The 19,012-nt window shown below is 37.5% G+C and overlaps 2 protein-coding genes across 17 annotated transcripts in view; one reads left to right on the top strand and one right to left on the bottom strand.

The window, feature by feature from the left end:
* Positions 1–673: 673 nt before the first annotated feature.
* PAK1IP1 (PAK1 interacting protein 1) lies at positions 674–16,552 on the bottom strand. 2 transcript variants are annotated; one of them, XM_039349033.1, is made up of 10 exons: positions 16,286–16,552; positions 13,622–13,784; positions 11,794–11,914; positions 10,207–10,281; positions 7,961–8,013; positions 4,715–4,860; positions 4,530–4,627; positions 3,920–4,019; positions 2,057–2,186; positions 674–1,977 (listed from the first exon to the last, which is right to left on the bottom strand). In XM_039349033.1, exons 1-10 carry the CDS (start codon positions 16,346–16,348, stop codon positions 1,829–1,831), a joined length of 1,098 nt encoding a protein of 365 aa, XP_039204967.1. In that variant the 5' UTR covers positions 16,349–16,552; the 3' UTR covers positions 674–1,828. The 2 variants fall into 2 exon arrangements, with proteins under 2 accessions (XP_039204967.1, XP_039204975.1); XM_039349041.1 differs by lacking the exon at positions 16,286–16,552 and adding an exon at positions 15,034–15,886.
* Positions 16,073–19,012, top strand: part of CUNH6orf52 (chromosome unknown C6orf52 homolog) — a 16,195-nt gene continuing 13,255 nt past the window's right edge. For 7 of the 15 annotated variants that reach the window (XM_039349135.1, XM_039349118.1, XM_039349162.1 and 4 more), the window contains exons 1-2: positions 16,074–16,213; positions 17,926–18,093. The gene's annotated coding sequence lies outside the window, so the exon portion shown is untranslated. The other 8 variants (XM_039349145.1, XM_039349127.1, XM_039349095.1 and 5 more) reach the window with 6 other exon arrangements.

Raw genomic sequence — 19,012 nt, 5'->3', positions numbered from 1 at the left:
TTGCAGATTAATGCTCTTCCTGGAGTTTAAACACTGGGGGGACAAGGGATGAACCAACTTGTTTGCTACCATGGTAGAGCCTTTTAAAGGACACTAAGTACAAGTAGTCCTCAACTTACGACCACAATGGAGCCCAAAATTCCCATTGCTAAACAAAACAGTTAAGTAAGTTTTGCCCCATTTTACAACTTTTCTTGTCACGGTTAAGTGAATCATTGCAGTTGTTAAGTTAGTAACAGTTATTAAGTGAATCTTGTTTCCTGACTTTGTTGATCACATGACCTAGGGACACTGCAACCATCATAAATACATGCCAGTTGTCAAGTGTCTGAATTTTTATCAGAAGACCATGAGGATGCTGCAACAGTCATGTAAAAAGTGGTCAGGAGTCACTTCAGTGCTGTTGTTAACTTTGGTTACTAAACGAATGGTTGTTAAGTCAAGGACTGCATGTATGCAAGCCTTATTTTCTAACCATTTTTGGAAATTGCCTATTAACCATCTTAAAGCCATTAGTCTTTTGGAATGACGAGTTTGAGAAATCAGTGGCTCAGTTCAACCCTGAAGAAAATTAAAATTACAACCTTCAGAACTTAAAAAGAATTTGAAATAAACAGCAAAAAATCTAAATAACATTTTGATCTAAGAAAATTACAAATGGATAAAGGGTAAATTTGGTAATATTGACTTTTATTTTGGAATTAACTATAAAAAAATAAATAGCTTCTCATGGAAACTGGAGTTTGGCTGATTTGGTTCCTAACAAAGACAAGTGACTACTATTTTGCACACTGTACATTAGAGGGACCTAAAGATCCTAGTTGGAAGGAAAAGAGCACAAGTCAGTTTTTATTGTCAGTTAACTGAGACATAAAGTGACACAGAATGTCATAATATTGGAAAGATTAAGGATCTTTGAAGAATAGTCAGAAATTAGTAGCTGCAATATAATCAGTGTCAGTAATAATATATGATTCTATGAATAAATGTATGTCAAAATATGTCAGTGAGAGAATGACAGATAGAGCAAATTTTGTCTGACAATACAGAAAGTACCAAAGGTGGAACTACAAATAAAAGATGAAGAGAATGAGTTGGAAAAGAATACTGTATTGGATAAACTGGTGAAATTTTAAAAATTAAAAGGGAAATACAAATGAGAAACCAGGAGAATGACCTGGAAAATGTTTCCTTAGTAGATCTACATAACACACTTGTTAAGCACTTGAAAAAGTCTGTGCAAAGGGATAAAGAAAAGTTGTAAAGATATCAAATACTATGGCAATATTTGAATAAATTAAATTAAAGCTGTTAGAAATAAAAGGAATATAAAATTGATTTATTTAATCAAGGTTAAAATGAGATGAAAATTGGAAGTCATTTCTTTATATTCTTTATTATTATGCTCTTTTTTCTCTTATTTGTCTTGCATTTTTTATTCTTTCTTACTCTTTTTTCTTTAAGTCTACTTTGTATTCATTTTTACTCTGGTAATTAAAATCCTTATATGAATAATGCCTCCATGAAAAAACTTAAGAAAACCTGAAAATATCAAAATATATTAGCAACTTGGAAATTAATTTAAATAATATTAGAATAGGAAATTTCACATACATTGTAGAATATTTGAGACTTATATTTTCACACTTAAAAACAGAAGTCAAAAGATCTGGGTATTGTTATGGCAGAAATATAATAGCTATTTCCTAGAAACATTAATATATAAAATATTCTTAAGAATGTACTAAAAATGAAAAATGTCTTAAAGTGAAAAACACATTGGTTCCTTGTTATATATTTAGTATGGGATATGATTACAACTACATATTTATTTTAATCTCTGTAACTTCTTCTTTTGTTGCATGTTTCCTGATTTTCTTTTTAGAACGGGTTTTTGGACATCTCCCTCTGAGGGTTTATTACTATCGGTCCAACAAATTTTCTTTTTCTTAAGTGATGGCTGCTCGGCTTCATGTACTGCAAAATAAAACAAACAATTATATAATTTTAATTATAGTTTACCTGACAGAATTTTAAGAAAGTTCTATAGTAATACCCTGAGATGAAGACGTTGTGGCTTCAACGGGGATCTGCTCTGTTTCAAAATCTCTTTTGAGCCATACTGCTAAGCAGGTAAGCCTGGCCTTAGTATTGACCTCACATAGCAATGATGGGGCATTCTCAATCTGAAAAAAAAAAAAAATCCAAGACATTTATTCACATAAACTCCAGAAAAATAACCATGCTATTTTATAGCAGCTAAGTAATAGTCATCACATTGAAGATCAGTAGGGTTCTGCAGCATCCTCTTCCTCAGACAATATGCAGATCTATCAATATTTATGTATTTATTTATTTATATCCTGCGATTATTATTTTACAGAGAACTCAAGGCAGTAAATTTGAAACTTGAATGGCGTATAAGAACTAGAATAGAATAGAGCTGGAAGGGACCTTGGAGGTCTTCTAGTCCAGCTCAAGCAGGAGAACCTATACCATCTCAGACAAGTGACTGTCCAGTCTCTTCTTAAAAATTTCCAGTGATGGAGCGCCCATGATTTCTGAGGGCAAACTGTTCCACTGGTTAATTGTTCTCACTGTTAGGAACTTTCTCCTTAATTCCAGGTTACTTCTCTCTTTGGTCAGACTATGGTGACACCAACGACAGATAAAATCCCAAATGCACTTCTGTAACCTTATCTTAAAAGAACTTGTTCAACTGTCCCTGTTTCTTAGAAAGCTGTTTTAAGGATAGTCTGCGCTACAGTCTTTTACTTAGGAGTAAGATCCATTGTACTGAACATTTCTGGAAGGACATGTCTCATAGTTTTTATTGAATGTGATGCAACATTTACAAAGTTTCTAATGAGGTCAATGTAAGAAATATGCTTAGATGAGGTATAATTGTGAGCAATCCAAATTGTACTTATAGCTAAACCTGTATCTCTATAGTATAAACTTAGAAAGATTTTAATTCAATTAGATTGTTATTCAGTGGCAGACTGCACAGGTGAATACAACGAAAGGCTTCCATTATTCCTGGAGAACTTCATTTGGATTATTAAATATTGATTATTTCAGTGATTTTCTAACGTTGCAATGTCACGATCCCCCCCCCCCAAATTGAACTAATTATTTCAAGAGGTTAAAAAAGGACAATAATATATACAATATGTAATAATGTACAATTTTACATTTAATAAATATTTCCCACTGAGGGCTTGTTAGGAAAAAATGGAAAGCAATGCCCAGACTGAATTCTGATGATGCTGTTCCTCTCTAGGCAGGCTGTTTAAAAATAGGAACCACTATGAAACCATCTCCTCTACCTTATCCTTTTTGCAATCCCTCTCAGTTTGAGAATCCTGAATTAGCTTATAAAATATAGTTAGGAATTATTTGCAAATGACTAAAATGAAGTAACTGTAAAATAAGCAAAGCAAAAGCAAAAGCCTTCAAACTCTAGCATGCTACCTTTTCAAATGACAGCTCATCTCTTTAAAATATGTATATTAATTGTAAAATATTTCTTGAAAAATAACATCTAAGTAAAGTGCAACATAACCCTATCCATGTTTATTCAGAAATAAGTTTCCCTGACATTAAAGCAAGCCAATTGAGTTTACTTAAAACTGCAGCTTTAAGTATCATGGAAATCATGAAATAAGTTAAAGATACAATTCTAAGTTTTAAGGACTGTATCCAGTAGGGTTCTTCCACTCGTACAACACTTCCAATCCTTGTAAAAACCACTCTTATATGAACATTCAATTATTATTATTTATATAGACAAGCTGTATAAACCATTTTATCTTCTATTTGTTCTTTGTGTAATTATTAATGGAATATCATGTCTCATTTTTCATACACTCCTAACTACTCTTCCACAATATTCTGAATAGTTTGATACTATACAAACCTTATCAATATCCAGATTCCATGCCTTAATGTAGCCATCACTTGATGCTGTTACTAGAATGTGTAAGCCTTCCATTTTGAAATTGTATAGTGCTTTGATTCTAAGGATCAAGAGATATTACATTTCAAAATTTAAATAAATAAAAAATATTCACAATATATAAAAAAGGATTGCAAAATGCTAACAACTATTACTTAACCAAATTCTACCAATATATGGAGAACAATTAACTTTGAATTGTGCAATGGAATCTTACTTTGGTCCCTCTCTGCTTTATTCCAAACACTATCTCATAGAATAAAATGTAAAAAAGTGCAAGGGAAAGGAAACAGAGAGCCTAATTTACCAATGGTATTCATTTTCACCAATGGTCAACAGCAACAGAACTATAATACAACTCCTCCAAAGGTGAGCACATAAATGATATGTTCAAAGAGAAAGACTGATCTAAATAAAAATACTCCAATACTGAAAATTTAAAGTATTGAATTTTGACATTAACCCTATGGCAATTACATGTACTATCATCAAACAAAACTCAGAAGTAAACAGTATGTAAAAAATTAACATGTTTTTAAACATATGCAATTATTTTATTAACAAAACATACCTGTTTTCATGAGCCTTAAATTCACAAAGGCATTTTTGAGATTCACAATCAAATAAACGTACGAATTCTTCATCTCCTGTAATAGCAAGTATGGAATCCTTCAAGGAAACATGAAAAAAAAGTTTATGTTTGAGATTGGATTCATTTACACATTCTAAATTATTTGACACTATTTTTCTACTTACAGTGATAAACTTTATTGAAGATATCCTCTTTTCTGTAGCAATAGTACCAGAGATAGAAGCCGTTTCCAGATTGTATATATCAACTTTGTTAGCTATAGCTACCACGTATATTTCACCACTAGGCGACCATTTAACAAGATGTGCATCTAAAAAAATATAAATCATATAGATTTTGAGAAAAAAAAAGATTAAATCACAGGTGTCATCTATTGCAGATGAGATTTGGCTCTAAGTAGTAGCCAATAGATGTTTATTTATTACTATTTAAGAAAAACCATGCCTTTACACTTTTTATACTCTTGGAATTCAAGATTTATTAGCCTATTTCTCTTTTGTTGTTAAACAAAAATTCTGAATATTAATATTAATAATCCATTAATAGATTACTATGTATAACCTATTAATAAGGATCTAAATCAGACATGTCAAACACAAGGCCCGGGGGCCGGATGTGGCCCGCGAAGTGGTTTCATGTGGCCCGCGAAGCCATCCTGGAAACAGTGAGGGAACGGCCCCCACTGCCTTGGCCCTGGCCCAGGCTGGGAGCCAATGTACAATTTTGTGGTGGCCATCTATGCTGAAATGTATTCAGTCTTAGCTCCACAAGGCCATCTAGAAACAACAAGGAATCAGCTCCTGCTGTGTCGGCCCCGCCCCCTGGGTGCATGAGAGGTGTCACCCTTTGTGAGGAATGAAGAAATGGACCATGCCTTGGCGCTTGCCCCGGTCCCACCCCCTTCTGCCAGAGACCCTCAGATCTGTCCCACTCCTGCCCATGCCCCCACAGCACCCTTGACACAAACAATGTAGAGCTGGCCACGCCCACCCAGTAGGCCACGCCCACCCAGTAGGCAGCCCTCCCACACACACCCCCGAGGGCAACCGCAATGCTGATGCGGCCCTCAATGAAATTGAGTTTGACATCCCTGATCTAAATGTTAAATTCAAGAAATACATCACACACTAGCACTTGGTAATAGAACAACTATGAAAGCCTTGGAAAAAATATTCAAAGACTGTGATGACTCTATTCTTACAAAGATTAGAATTGTGTAAGCAATAGTATGAAGGAGGTCCCCAACCCCTGCACTGCAGCCCACTACCAGGCTGTGGGCTATTCAGAACTGGGCTGTGCGAGTGGCTGACCAGAGTGCGCACATGCAGCTCAATTTGCATGAGCGGCAGCTTGGGCATTCGCGTGCACTGGCTCTCCAAGTCAAGCTGTGGGTGTGTGCACCAGCCTGCCACTCACACAAGGTCTGGGTGCGCACGCCGGCCTACCCCTCATGCAGCCCAGTTCCCCTCTCTCACATACAGCCAGGCTGCCAAGCCGCAAAGTCTGAGGACCCCTGCTCAATGAAACTGAAAATTGGAATTTTCAGAAACATAATAGGAAAATTTTGGTATTTGAGAAGACTCTTTGAGAATAACATAAGCAGCCAAGATAACAAGCTAATGAAACAAATCAACTCAAAATTCTCACTCAAAGCCTAAATGACCAGTCTCAAATTATCCTACTTTCAAAATATGTGAATACTTAGTTCTCCGGAGAACGCCCTAATACTAAGTAAATTTACTTAGAGCAGAGGTCCCCAACCTATGGTCTGTGGCCATTGGCCACCAGGCCTCAGGAATAGCTGGCGAGCCCTGCTCCACTCGCAGTAGCACCAATGTGCAGGCACTAGAGGCCCTATTTGTGCATGCGTGGGAACGATAGCACCACTGCCAGCATCACGCGGGCTGCAGCAGCCCATTTGTGCATGCTCATGCACACTAGCACCATCATGTGCACAACTGTTTGCGCATGCATGCACAAGCTGCACACACGCACATTTCCCTGCTGCTCCCTTTCCTTACAGGCCACCAAGCCGGTAAGGTTGGGGAACTCTGACTTAGAAGATATGGTTAAAAGAAAGAAAAAAAATATTCTATCACTACTAATTACACTTTTGAAATATTGTCACAAGTGTTACAATTACTTGACTTTTTCTTCAAAATTAAATATATGAAATGAGATTAAAAAAATGAAAGAACATAGATCAAGGTGCTTCTTGTATAAAAGATTTCGGTTCTAAATTAAATTGCTTGATATTAAATATCTTGAGTTGAATAGAAGCTAATTCTATTAGCAGAATACAGTAGAAGGCAATGATTTATTAAATACTGATAGAGATTTAAAGAATGTCTGATTCCAATCTACTCTGAGCACATTACATAATAAAAAACTAGAATGATAAAATAAAGAAATGGATGATAAGAGTCCCTAAAAATATCACAAAAATGGCATAATTTTACCTCAACCATTCTGACAAAAGGACTGGGACAACAGCCAGATTTTCAGCGCCTTTTAGAACATCTTCAGGGTGGGAGCTATATACTCTCTGAAGAATTCTATTGCAAAGGGCAGGCCCGGTCAATGAGCACATTTGGAACCCTAGAGCAGTGGTTCTCAATCTTTTTAATGCCGCGACCACCAACTGGTCGTAAGTCGAGGACTAAACCGGTCGTAAGTCGAGGACTAAACCGGTCGTAAGTCGAGGACTATCCAACTGGTCGTAACTCAAAGACTTTCCCTGCCCGGGAGCGCCGCACATGCGTGGTGCCGCCCCCTGCGCCGGCCGAGACGTAACTGGCAAGAGGCAGAGATGGAGCAGGCCGACCACCGGCTGGGCCACCAACTGGCCCAGCCCAAGGGAGGTAAGGCACCTGCCGGAAAAGGGGGAAAAAATGGCGGACAGCCTTGCTTGGCGACCCCCGACCCATAGGTTGAGAACCGCTGCCCTAGAGAGTATATAGCACAATAATGGCCATGATGATGGGACTTGGACCATTCACAAAGCATCTGCCATGGTGGATATGGCTAGTTACAAAGTAACAAAACTGTGCCCCCAGAATACAGTCTACTATGCCAATTTTCTTTACTTTGTAACCATTATTAAAGCACAACAGATTGAATATGGTATAATAAAAACTCAGCACATTTTAAATTTTAAATCTTTCAGTTTTCAAAGGTTTGCTGAATTCCTATCATACAGTTTAAAATTTGATGAGTTCTTATTATTCCATTATTCAGCCTGTTACCAGTCAGGCTAGTTATCTGCAATAGAATTTTATAAAAAAGTCTGAGATGGTCCTTGACAAAGGTGGCTTAGTGCAATTTTGAACAAGAAAGCTACCTTAAAGATTTGATAAATTTAAATAATAATGGAGAATAAACAAAAATAAATAGCAAAGGAATATACTTACTTTGCTTTATGTTTTTTATGAATGCAGATCTTCCTTCTACAAGGTTCCATGTTCTAAAAAAAAATACCAATACACATCTTTTGAACTGAAGACAACATAGTTATTTTAAAATTTAAGAAATGTTTAAAAGTAAACTCTTAATTTTTTTATGTTCAAATTTTAACTTCTGTATTAAAGAGAAATACTTAAAGAGTTAAAGCTGCTGATAAAATATATATCCGTGAATCTGAATCTACAATATTATCTTGTCCATTACTCCTTCCTAATTAACAAGATTGTCGTATACTAATAAGGAAAGTAAATCATTTTCATTTTAGTAGTTATGGAAAAATGTAGATGATGGTACAAATGTGGTTTCCTTTTGAGGAAAACCTTGAGAGTGCAGAGAACAGAGATGGCAAGGGACGTGGAGGCTAACCCTATGAAGAGCGGTTAAAGCAACTTGGTATGTTTAGCTTAAAGAAGAAGAAAAAAAGACTAAGGGATATAGAATAGCAACCTTCTGAGGCATGAAGGGATGTCATAAGGAAAAGGAAGTAGCACCCAGGATAAGGCAAGAACCAGTTGGAGGAAGCTTTACTGTGAGAGATCCAAACCTATACTAGGGTGGAACTTCCTGACTGTAAGACAGGGGTCCCTAGTACCGGGCCGCGGGCATGCCAGCAACTGGTCTGCACAAACAAGCAAAACCCCATCCACAGGATGCAGACACAAAACCACTCCCCCTCCAGTCCGCGAAAAAAACCTCTCTCCGTGTAACTGGTCCCTGGTGCCCAAAAGGTTGGGGATCTCTGCTGAAAAAGCTATTAAAAATGAGTGAAAAGATGATAATATATTTAAGTGACTTAACTGGCAAGATTAAGCTTAAGGGGCATATTCTTAGTGTTAGCATTTAATTTTGGAAAAATAAAATTTTATTTTATTTTGGAAAAATAATGTGCATCCACAATATTTTGATATTAAAAACTCTGTTCTGGGTTATATCTCTTGATCATATGTAGCATAACAAGAGAGATATAGTGATTATTCATCAACCTGAGCTACAGAACAACTACTTCCTTCCATAGGTAATGTTACTATAATTTGGCAATCTCATTAAAATGGGTGACTATTAAATGACTACAGAGCCCGTTGAAAAGATAAAGGTATAGGAAGTCTGTTCTTCTGAATTAAGGTAAAATAGATATAAGGTCTTTAAAATAGATTATCTAGGACCCTATTAGTCCGGCATCTGAAAAGCGTGAACATTTCTGCATGTATGATTACCATCCCACCCAACTGGAATAAGTTTGTAAATGCTCTTTATATACGGTATGTGGGTGGGTCTGTGTATATTTTTAAAACAACAGCTGTTTCAATCACTAGATTTAATTTTAAGTGTATTTATTTAGAAAATTAGTTTTGTTAGATTAACAGGCAGCTTACTGTGAAAGTCAGCTAGAATGGATTAATACATTCCTAGAGGAACTACTTTTACAGGCTAGTACATTAGATTCCCCTTTAGCACCTCATCCTTTTGTTGCCTATTCTTACTTTTTCAATTATGCGTCCCAATCATACCAATCAAGAAGTGTGTGTGTATGTGCGTGTGTGTGTGCGTGTGTGAGAGAGAGAGAGAGAGAAAGAGAGAGAGAGAGAGAGAGAGAGAAATCTTGATAATATGTTTCTTTTTTTTAATAAATATTTTATTAATTTTCTAGTTTTGCAATTATAAGTACTTAACAACGTGTTGTCTGGGTCCATTAGTAATTCAGTGGTACATATTAACTTCCTCATTCTAAATCCAATACTACACATCTAGTGCTTCCTCTCTTCTTCCAGTGGTATATATTTTTCCACACTAGGCAAATACAATTCCTATTGCTCTTAATACAATTGAATTATCAACATCTTTATCACATTTTTCTAATATTATACATAATATCAATAGTGTCAGTTTAAAATATCTTTTCTAACCAAAACATATCCCAATTGCACCTGCTTTAAGGCATGTGTGGAAGTTGGAAATGGAGATGGCAAGACAGCAAAGTAGAGAGCATAAAACTTCACATAGTTTTGGAAGCATTTACTATATTATATTACTTTTACTCGATACTTATATATCTTATAAATTTGTTAACTTGTTTAGCGATAACAACATCTCTGATATTTATTCTCACAGCTTGGAACAGCTAATTGCTTTGAAGTTATAAAAAAATAGCATTATCTTAAATAAAACAAAGGCCATTTGCAGTCTTATGACATACCTTAATGTTTTGTCTGTTCCTACTGATAAAGCCAACTTTCCAGAAGGATGAATAGAAAGAGATGTCACATGGCCCCTAATACATAAAAAGCATCAAGAGTTTTACTACAAAGAGACCATTATCAATATATGCAATCATAATATGATCCACGAGTAAATATAAATATTATATTAAGCTTATGTTAGACCTTACCTGTCAGTCTTGATGGCAGAAAGATATTAATTTGTAGCAATTGTAATTACAGGTAGTTTCCTTCTCCTCCAATATTTAGAGATCATTTTGATTTTAACAACAAATATTGGTTAGGTTCTTAAGTTTTTGTTACCTTTTTATCTCTGTTCTCTGTGTTTTATACTATATTTTTATTGTTTCTGAAATACGTATGTGTGTATCTGTCTCTGTGTGTGTGTGTTTATATATATACACACACATATATGTATATATGTGTGTGTGTGTATATATCTATGTGTGTGTGTATATGTGTATATATGCATATATGTGTGTGTATGTGTGTGTATAGATAGATAGATAGATAGATAGATAGATAGATAGATAGATAGATAGATAGATATTGTGTGTGTGTGTGTGTGTGTGTGTGTGTGTTTTATATATAATCAATAGAAACTTTGGTCATGGAGAAGCAAAGAAATATAATAAATAAATGAAAAAGAGGTTTAAAGCAAGAGATGGGGAATTTAGTTTTCATCATGTACTTCATTTTTTCCCCACTACATATCATTCTGGAGAATCCCGAATCTCTTGATTATCCAAAGATACTTTTTCACAAGGGAACTGGACTTTGTTTTTTGGTTTTTTTCAGCTTATTCAGAGCTGAAAAAGTTTCTTGGATGAGAAGCAAAACATCTTCAAAGGAAAAAAAGTCCAATTACGTTATAAAAAAACACCTTTGGGATAGCTATGAGCTAGATCAGAGGTCCCCAACCTTTTGAGCACCAGGGACCAGTTCTGTGGAGAGCATTTTTTCTGCAGACCGGAGGGGGCGGGGTTTCATGTACTGCCCTGCTCAGTGGTGGGGGGATGCTAGCGCCAGGACGCTCGAGGGCAGGGTGACGCTAACAGCGGTGCGACACTCGGGGCGGGGTGACACTAGCACCAGCAGTACACACGGGGTCGGGGTGACACTAGCGCCGGCAGTACGCACAGGGGTGAGGTGGCAGTAGCGCCGGCGGGATGCTTGCCACTAGCGCGAGTGTGGGGTGTGTGAGTGCACGTGAGTGTGCACATGCACTGGCCATCCCTTCATGCGGCCCAGTGGCCAAGCGGCCGCAGCCCGGTAGTGGCCCACGGCCCACAGGTTGGGGACCCCTGACCTAGATGATTGAGAATCTCCATACACAATCTCTTGAATACTTTTTCAGACAGAGGCAAACAATATATATGTGTATGTGTGTGTGTATGTGTGTGTATGTGTGTGTGTGTATGTATATGTGTGTGTATGTGTGTGTATATATATATATACACACACACACACATACATACATACATATATATATGGAAATAGAACTTTGCTTACATAGCTATGGATCCAAATTATTATATAATTATATAAGAGAAAGGGGAACATACTTGTGGGCTTGAATTGACTTCAAGCATTCCCATTTTTTTGTATTCCAAATACATATGAGACCATCTTCAGCTCCACTCAATAGATGAGCACTCCCATAGAATTCCAAGCAGGTTACAGTGCCTGAAAATCAACAACAGTTCTATTCAAGCTTTTTGGTTTAAAATGGAGAATATTTCAAAATGGTTTTATAGCAAGATCATAATTTATATATCCCTACAAATTTACAGAATGTCTTGCCATGCTTTTAAATTTTATTATCCTGCCTTTATTTTTTTATATAAATAGCTCGAGGTGGTGAACATACTTTATATGCTTTCCTCTTCCTATTTTCCCGCAACAATCCTGTGAAGTGAGTTAGGTTGAGAGAGAATGATTGGCCCAAAGTCACCAAGCTGGTTTTCATGCCTAAGGAAGGACTAGAACTCATGGTTCCCTAATTTCTAATCTGATACCTTAACCACTAGCCCAAACTAGCTCTCATAGTGGCGTAAAGAGAGAAATCTATGGTATCAGTAACAGGGGTCCCTGAAATGATAATCTTTTACCAGAAGGGCTAAAAAGCAAGTTAACCACAAATACTCTGCATAGATAGTTGTTTCAGGCTCTATTCTCTGTCATGGGCAAGGATACTCTTTTAGGCCAGGTTCATGTGCATTCTTCCTCAGGAGGCTGTTCTTTCTCTCAACCTGTGTTTCATTATTTTGCTGCATAGGACATGTTCTTGGTAGTAAGAGCCTTAACAACTGCCCCTTTTGAACCCATTAGGATGATTCCTATTACCATACTTAACATGAAAGTCTAATAGGGACATACTTGGTTTCATTTCTCCTTTGAAGAGGCACATTTGTTATTTCTTGGCATCAAGAAAGATATTATTTTTGAATCTCAGAGTAGGAAACAAATGTTTGTCAATATAACCAAACACTGAATTATACTTTTCTTAATATTTTTTTTAATATACAAATGGAGCCTTTGCCCCTTCTGATTCCCCCATTCATTAACTTAATAGTTCCATCTGCCAATGAAATTAAACGGAACTGCATATCAACATTAGACAAATGGCATAAATTAAAAGCAAGTGAGACGATTTACATTTTTATAATAATGTGATTATGCAAGTGACATAGCTCCACAAGTAATATGCCGTTCAATTTCACACATTTGTGAAAAACAGACACTTCTCCTCAAAATGAGTTTTCACCATACTGCAATCCTGCTGAGAACTATGCCTCACTCATTCAACTTAACTGTCAGGGCCCACTTCAATACCTCATCCTAAGAAAGCAGAACTCATGGAAGCAGTTTCTTCCAAAAGGAACTTTTTTTAGGAGAAGCTGATAGCAGGCATAACAGACAGGATCTGAGGGGTTCCCGATCAATAGATTAAAAGTGTCCCAAGCAAACCCCACCCCAATAGTTCATCCGGTCAGTTCGAATGGGTCAATTCCCAGATGTTAAGCCCGTTGTGGGAAAGAGCTGGTAACGCCAGGCCGTCTCAGGGTTGCAGCAATGTTTTGTTGAGTCTTCTGCACCTTCCCTTCCAAAAGCGGAGATAAACCAGTTGCCAGACGCACATTCCTTTCTCCTCCCCCCTTTCAAGCTGACATCAAGGGGGAAAAATAGTTTAAAGAGCATGTATGCGGAAACAGCAAAAATGTTACAGTGTAATGATATAGGAAAACAAAGAAATAGCCCGCAGCGTTTCCCCCCTCTCCTCCAGGAGCATGGCAGAACCCAGAAGTGCAGAAAGATTAGAGTTAGAATTAAAGTTAGAAAGAGCTCCCTTAGAATATGGGTTCTGACATAAAAGAAAGATGAACTCCTTACCATTGTGATGTACCAATGCGCCATGTTCTACCTTCTTTTTCATGTCATAGATTTGTATGGTTTCATCCTTGCTCCCAGTGACTACATATCTTTCATTCACAGCTACTGCTGACAGTGAAGCATTGTGTGCATGATGAGTAAAATCGGGAGCAACTGCCCAGTTCTGAAAACAAAAAATATCAAGACTAAGATTTATTTAAAAATCAGTCAAATCAGCTACTGTGATTTTCCTATAACATTCCAATGTACTGTTTTTAAAAACAAAGTAAAAACTTGTTGAAAAGCATTTATCTGCACAGATCCTCATCTAGCATACTTAGCATCACATCTTTCAAATACTCATCAAACGTTTTGTTGAATGCTTGAATGTAAACATTCAGTACTAAGTTTTTTCTTCAAAATAAAGGATAGATTACCAGTATAAATTAGTAGGATTGTTAAAGTAGAAATCATATCTTTAGAAAATCAAATGCTTTGAAGCAGTAGGCGATTACAGTAGATTACCCTGCTATGTGGTTGCAAACTATCTATACTTTATAGCAGTGGTTCCCAAACTTTTCTATACCCCGCACCCCTAGAACGCTTCTGATATATTCTTGCACCCTTTACAAAAGTTCAAAACAACGGCAATTAATTATGCATATAACTATAATTTTGAAAACCCACGTTTTCGCACCCCCTGGAATATTGTTTCGCACCCCCAGGGGATGCGAGCATCCGTGGTTGGGAACCCCTGCTTTATAGGGACAGGCATTTTCAGTTTAAAAGAAAAAACAGACCTCATTAACCAAATCATGATACACTCAGTCTTTTCCTATTGATCAGAAACCAATTCCATCTACTTCAATTAGCAGCAGTTATTATTGTCAATTACTACAATTATAGCTAGTGAGCTTAGATATCTATTACATGGCCTCTGGACTTTACAACTAATTTCAGTTAGAATGGTATTTATGTAATCTAACTGCATTTCCACAAAATGAAAGCTTGTGACACATTTATTTTCCAAAATACTGGATTTTGTTAGCGCCAGATGAAGAGCCTCTCCATAACTAAAGGGTGTTGTTTTTTTATGTAGACCACTGACATTTTTGTTCCACAATTTTTTTCTACAAAATTCATTATTTACTTTTTAAAGGCTCATTTCTTAATTTCACTTCAGGCAATCAAATTGCACTTTTAAATATACAAAAAAATGAAGCATACCAACAGCTTTTCTAGACTAAAAAGCCAACTTCAAATGCATTGATTTCTTTTGTATCCATTACATGAACAGATTTATTTATTTATTTATTTATGAGACTTATATACCGCTTTAAGTGCAAGCACTCTCCAAGCAGTGTACACCAGTAAGCAATGTATATATATGTATTTACATTGCCCCCAACAATCTGGGTCCTCATTTTACCTACCCCGGAAGGATGGGAGGCTGAGTCAACCTTGAGCCGGTGAGATTTGAACCGCTGACCTGCTGAACACAGTCAGCTAAAGTGGCCTGCAGTACTGCACTCTAACTGCTGCGCCACCTCAGGCTACACTACTCTATTTGTAATGGTGGTAGTGATGGCAAATCAATAGGTTTATATTTCTTTGATTGATTACTTTTATTGAGTTTTAATGTAAGCTGCCTTGAGTATTTCCACTTTGGAGATTATGCAAACCTAATAAAAGAGGAATACAGGAAAAGTCCTGCTACATTACATGCTAAATTTCGCTTCCTTTAGACACACACACACGTTAAATAACATTACAATGGAAGTCTTACTATTAAGAAATTAGTTCAAGACTGATACTATTATACAACTGATATAAACTGCAGTGGGCTTTTTTAATGATAAGTGTTCAACTTTGGGTGCTTAAAACACTGAGATTCTAAATGGCAATTAACACATATAGAATTTTTACTTTTCTATTTTCAATATTTTAAACTTTTAAAGTACAACTTCAGTAATTTTACTATAGAAACATTACCACATTGAAATCATACAATGTACTGTACCAACATTTACTACAATAAAAGGGGGGAAATATTGCTTCCTTCTACCAAGAGCTCCGCGGAAGCAATAAGCCTCACGTTATTGCTTCCCAGCAGGCGTCCCTAAAACTTCGGCCATGTTAAATTGGGAACCCAAGTTTGGGGTTTCTTCCGGTATGGAGAGCACGAGGTTGGAAAAACCGTTGCCTACAACCGCCAGGATCGGAGGCCTTAACTTCTAACAAACTGTCTTTAGACAGCCCTCTATGAAGCTGGTGTAACCTAAAGGCCGACATCGCATTTAAAAACCAAAAAAAAAAAAAAACTGCCGCGGACGACGTCGTCCGGCACCGCCAAGCACGCTCGTTGCCCGGAAGGAGAGGCGAGACGAGCCATAGGGAAAACGTTTCCGGCCGACTGCGCGGGAACGTTCCATTTTCTCCGCCCCGCGACAACGTACGGTGCTCACGAGGCGGAGCTGAGCACGAGCCACGCCGCCGAGGCTTCTGGGAAGGAAACTGAGCAGGACGAAGCGAGCCCACGCGCTTCCCCTGCCCCTTGCGCACGCTGATAGCTCGCAACTTCGTCGTCGTTTTGCGCAGCGTGCGGCGCTCGTGGTGAGTATTAGGACCCGCTAGCCAACTTAACTCTCCTTTTCTATGTTCCCCCTTCTCTTATTTAAATCTTACCTCGGCCGGTTGTATGGAGAATCCGAACAGAATCTGTTCGTAACATCCCCCCAGAACCTCCATTTCTTGGCCTTCCTTAGCGACGCCTACTAGTGTCGGGTCCTTTTCTGTCTGAGTTGTACCGCGGCCTGCTAGCCGCCTGTCCGATTTGTCTTGGGTGTGGGGTGTCTACTCCACCCGCCTGAGACGAGGAGCAGCGAAGTCTGGTGGCCGCTCCCCGTTTCCAGACTGAATCTTTTAATTTCTTCCGTCGTTTTTTGGGAGCAGGGGAGAGGCAGAAACGATTTGTTAAAAAAAGAAAAAGGAAGAAACGGAAACAGGCAGTCGCGCAGACAACCCAACCCGGGGCGGAAGTCCGGGGAGGGGAGGGAAGACGGGAGGGGAGGCCGACGGCGGCGGAAAAAACGGCTGGTGATGGCGGCTGTCCGGAAGGTGATGTTAGTATTCGGGATTTGAGAGGAAAGGGACGGGGTCCTTCGCCTCATGGACAAGGAGTATTAAGATACTCCTGATTCCGAGTCTTTTCCTCGCTTTTTTCCGCTAAGCGCCGCGTGAGCTCTGCCCCGCCCCCAATAGGGAGGCCTAGGACGCGCTGGTGCCTTTTCTCCTCTTCCCCTCCGGTTCCTTTTGAGTGCACTTAAGTTGGCTGTGGAATAGGCCTGGGTAGATCTTTTGGAGCTGCTTTTACTGATAACTGGGATATGAACGGGGTCAGAGTCTGTTGGCATATGAATACGTTGTTCACACGTATGTGCTAGTATGTTCATGGTTACGTACGCGCGTGCGCACAGGCCTCTGAATTCCCATTTTTTAAAAAAAGATTCCAACTGGTCCGTTTCCTAAGTTTTCTCATTTAAAGATTGTAATCTTCAACATCGGTATTTCAAAGTAAGCTTTATTGAAATTATTGATATTTTTTTTCCAACAACGAAGCTTAATAGTACAACTATGCTATATTTAAAAATAGCATTTTAACTTTACCTGGTGTTAAGTAGGCATAGCTCAATTGGTGGTGAAGGTTCCCCCCCCCCCCGGCCTCATAATTCCATATTCAAAAGAAAATGTTGGTAGATTAACAATAACAAGAGGGCTTGATCAGAGAGAGAGAAATAAGGGCACTTCCATCTGAAAAAAAACCTCTTCCTGTATTTTTAAATAAAATATTTAAAAACTAAAAATAGAAATTCAGAAATGAAAAGCAACCATTTAGAAGTCAGGCCTGTTTTTCTCAGATTGTGAAAAATTTATGCCCCAATGATTTTCTAATTTTAAAAGAATGAAAAATAGCCACTTCTATTTTTCACCATGTTTTGGGGATTTGTATTTAAATGTATTTGAAACTTGGCAGATTTAAAAACAAAAAATTAAAGCACCTATTTTTTCCTTGAAAAAAGATTTTGGGTTGGCATTTTCCAGTGAGATTGTCGCACCACCAGCTGTACTTTCTACAGACATTGGAGGGTGATATGGTCACAAAAAAGTCTGTCCCTTTGCTAAACCAAAACCAAATCATATTAAGGTTGCTGTTTGAACCAGATGTACAAATATTTATTATAATCTATTTTTACTTATTAAGTTCAGTACAGGTTGTGTTATGAAACAGTTTTTTTCCTAATTCTTATACTCTCTTTTTATTGCAGTGAAATCACAAGTTCTTGAACAACCTTAGTGGGAGAAAAAGTACTGCTTTTACTTCAGTTTAGATGATTAAAGTAACTAGAGGCAAGATCTCACCTTGTTCTGGTACTTGCCACCTTCTGCAGCTAATTTTTTTAAATTTTTTAAGTTTGTACATTTGACACTCATTGGTAAGTAAAGTAGCAGAGGTTGTATTTATAAAATGTGAATACTTACTTGCAGAGCAAATTTTTATTAAAAGATTATTAATTTGTTGACAGTATCCTTGTAATTGGATTTGTTTGTATTAGTATTGAAATTTACAGATTTGGTCATTTCATTTTTTTTCTTTATTCCCTCGTTTTTCTAATTTAGACAGAGTTTATGCTTAATAGAATATGTAACTGGATTACTTTGGTAAATTTTACAAATCCACATTATTTGACTTCTCTGGGTATGGGGAAGATAGTACTGTGAAGCAGTAGTTTTGTAACTGGCACTGCTTGCTGATGAAACTGATTTAAAAAAAAAAAAAAAAAAAAAAAACCTGAAAATAGTTTTTACCATTTCTGTTTAATGAACCAATACCAAGCTGCCCTTACCTGGAGAAAATAGATCTCAGTTATAATTTTATATTTTATGAACTGCATTTTTATTGTAAATGGATTTTTGTATACTTCAATGTATTTAGGTTAGATATTAAATCCTTATTTGGGGACTGTCTATGAAATGAAGATGATACAGAATTACAATTTGGTTCAGAATTTAGTGTTTTTATAGAAAGCATGGCCCTCACTGTTCATGACCCTAATTGAGTTTGGAATTTCTGTTGCTAAATGAAGCAGTTAAGTGAAATATGACTGCACTGCTTAGAGACAACAGTTCTGGTGGTACAGTTGTTAGTCCAGGACCTCATCCTTCTCCTGCCCTGCTGCTCTAGCCTCCACTTCCTACTGCCCTCACCACCACCACCTGTCTTTTGGTTGTCCTGCATTCTGGTACCTTCCCATGCGACTACTCCTGACCTTCGCTGCTGTCTTTCTCCAGCTGTTGAAGGGGAGCTGCATGAAAGCCAGCAGGTACTTTGGGCATGCCTTACCAGCAGTGGGA

Source organism: Crotalus tigris, unplaced genomic scaffold (assembly GCF_016545835.1).
Source record: "Crotalus tigris isolate CLP2741 ecotype Arizona unplaced genomic scaffold, ASM1654583v1 scf7180000017564.2150845, whole genome shotgun sequence".
In the NCBI taxonomy this organism is placed as follows: domain Eukaryota; kingdom Metazoa; phylum Chordata; class Lepidosauria; order Squamata; family Viperidae; genus Crotalus; species Crotalus tigris.
Note: the sequence above shows the minus strand (reverse complement) of the source record. Positions and strands in the feature narration are given on the sequence as shown.

Coding starts and splice junctions, on each gene's coding strand:
- PAK1IP1 (XM_039349033.1), bottom strand. CDS start 16,348: ATGGAGGTTCTGGGGGGATGTTACGAACAGATTCTGTTCGGATTCTCC. Junction 4,861..7,960: donor CATAAAAAACATAAAGCAAA/GTAAGTATATTC, acceptor ATATTTTTTTAG/ATGCACATCTTGTTAAATGG. Junction 2,187..3,919: donor GGAATCTGGATATTGATAAG/GTTTGTATAGTA, acceptor TTTTTTTTTCAG/ATTGAGAATGCCCCATCATT.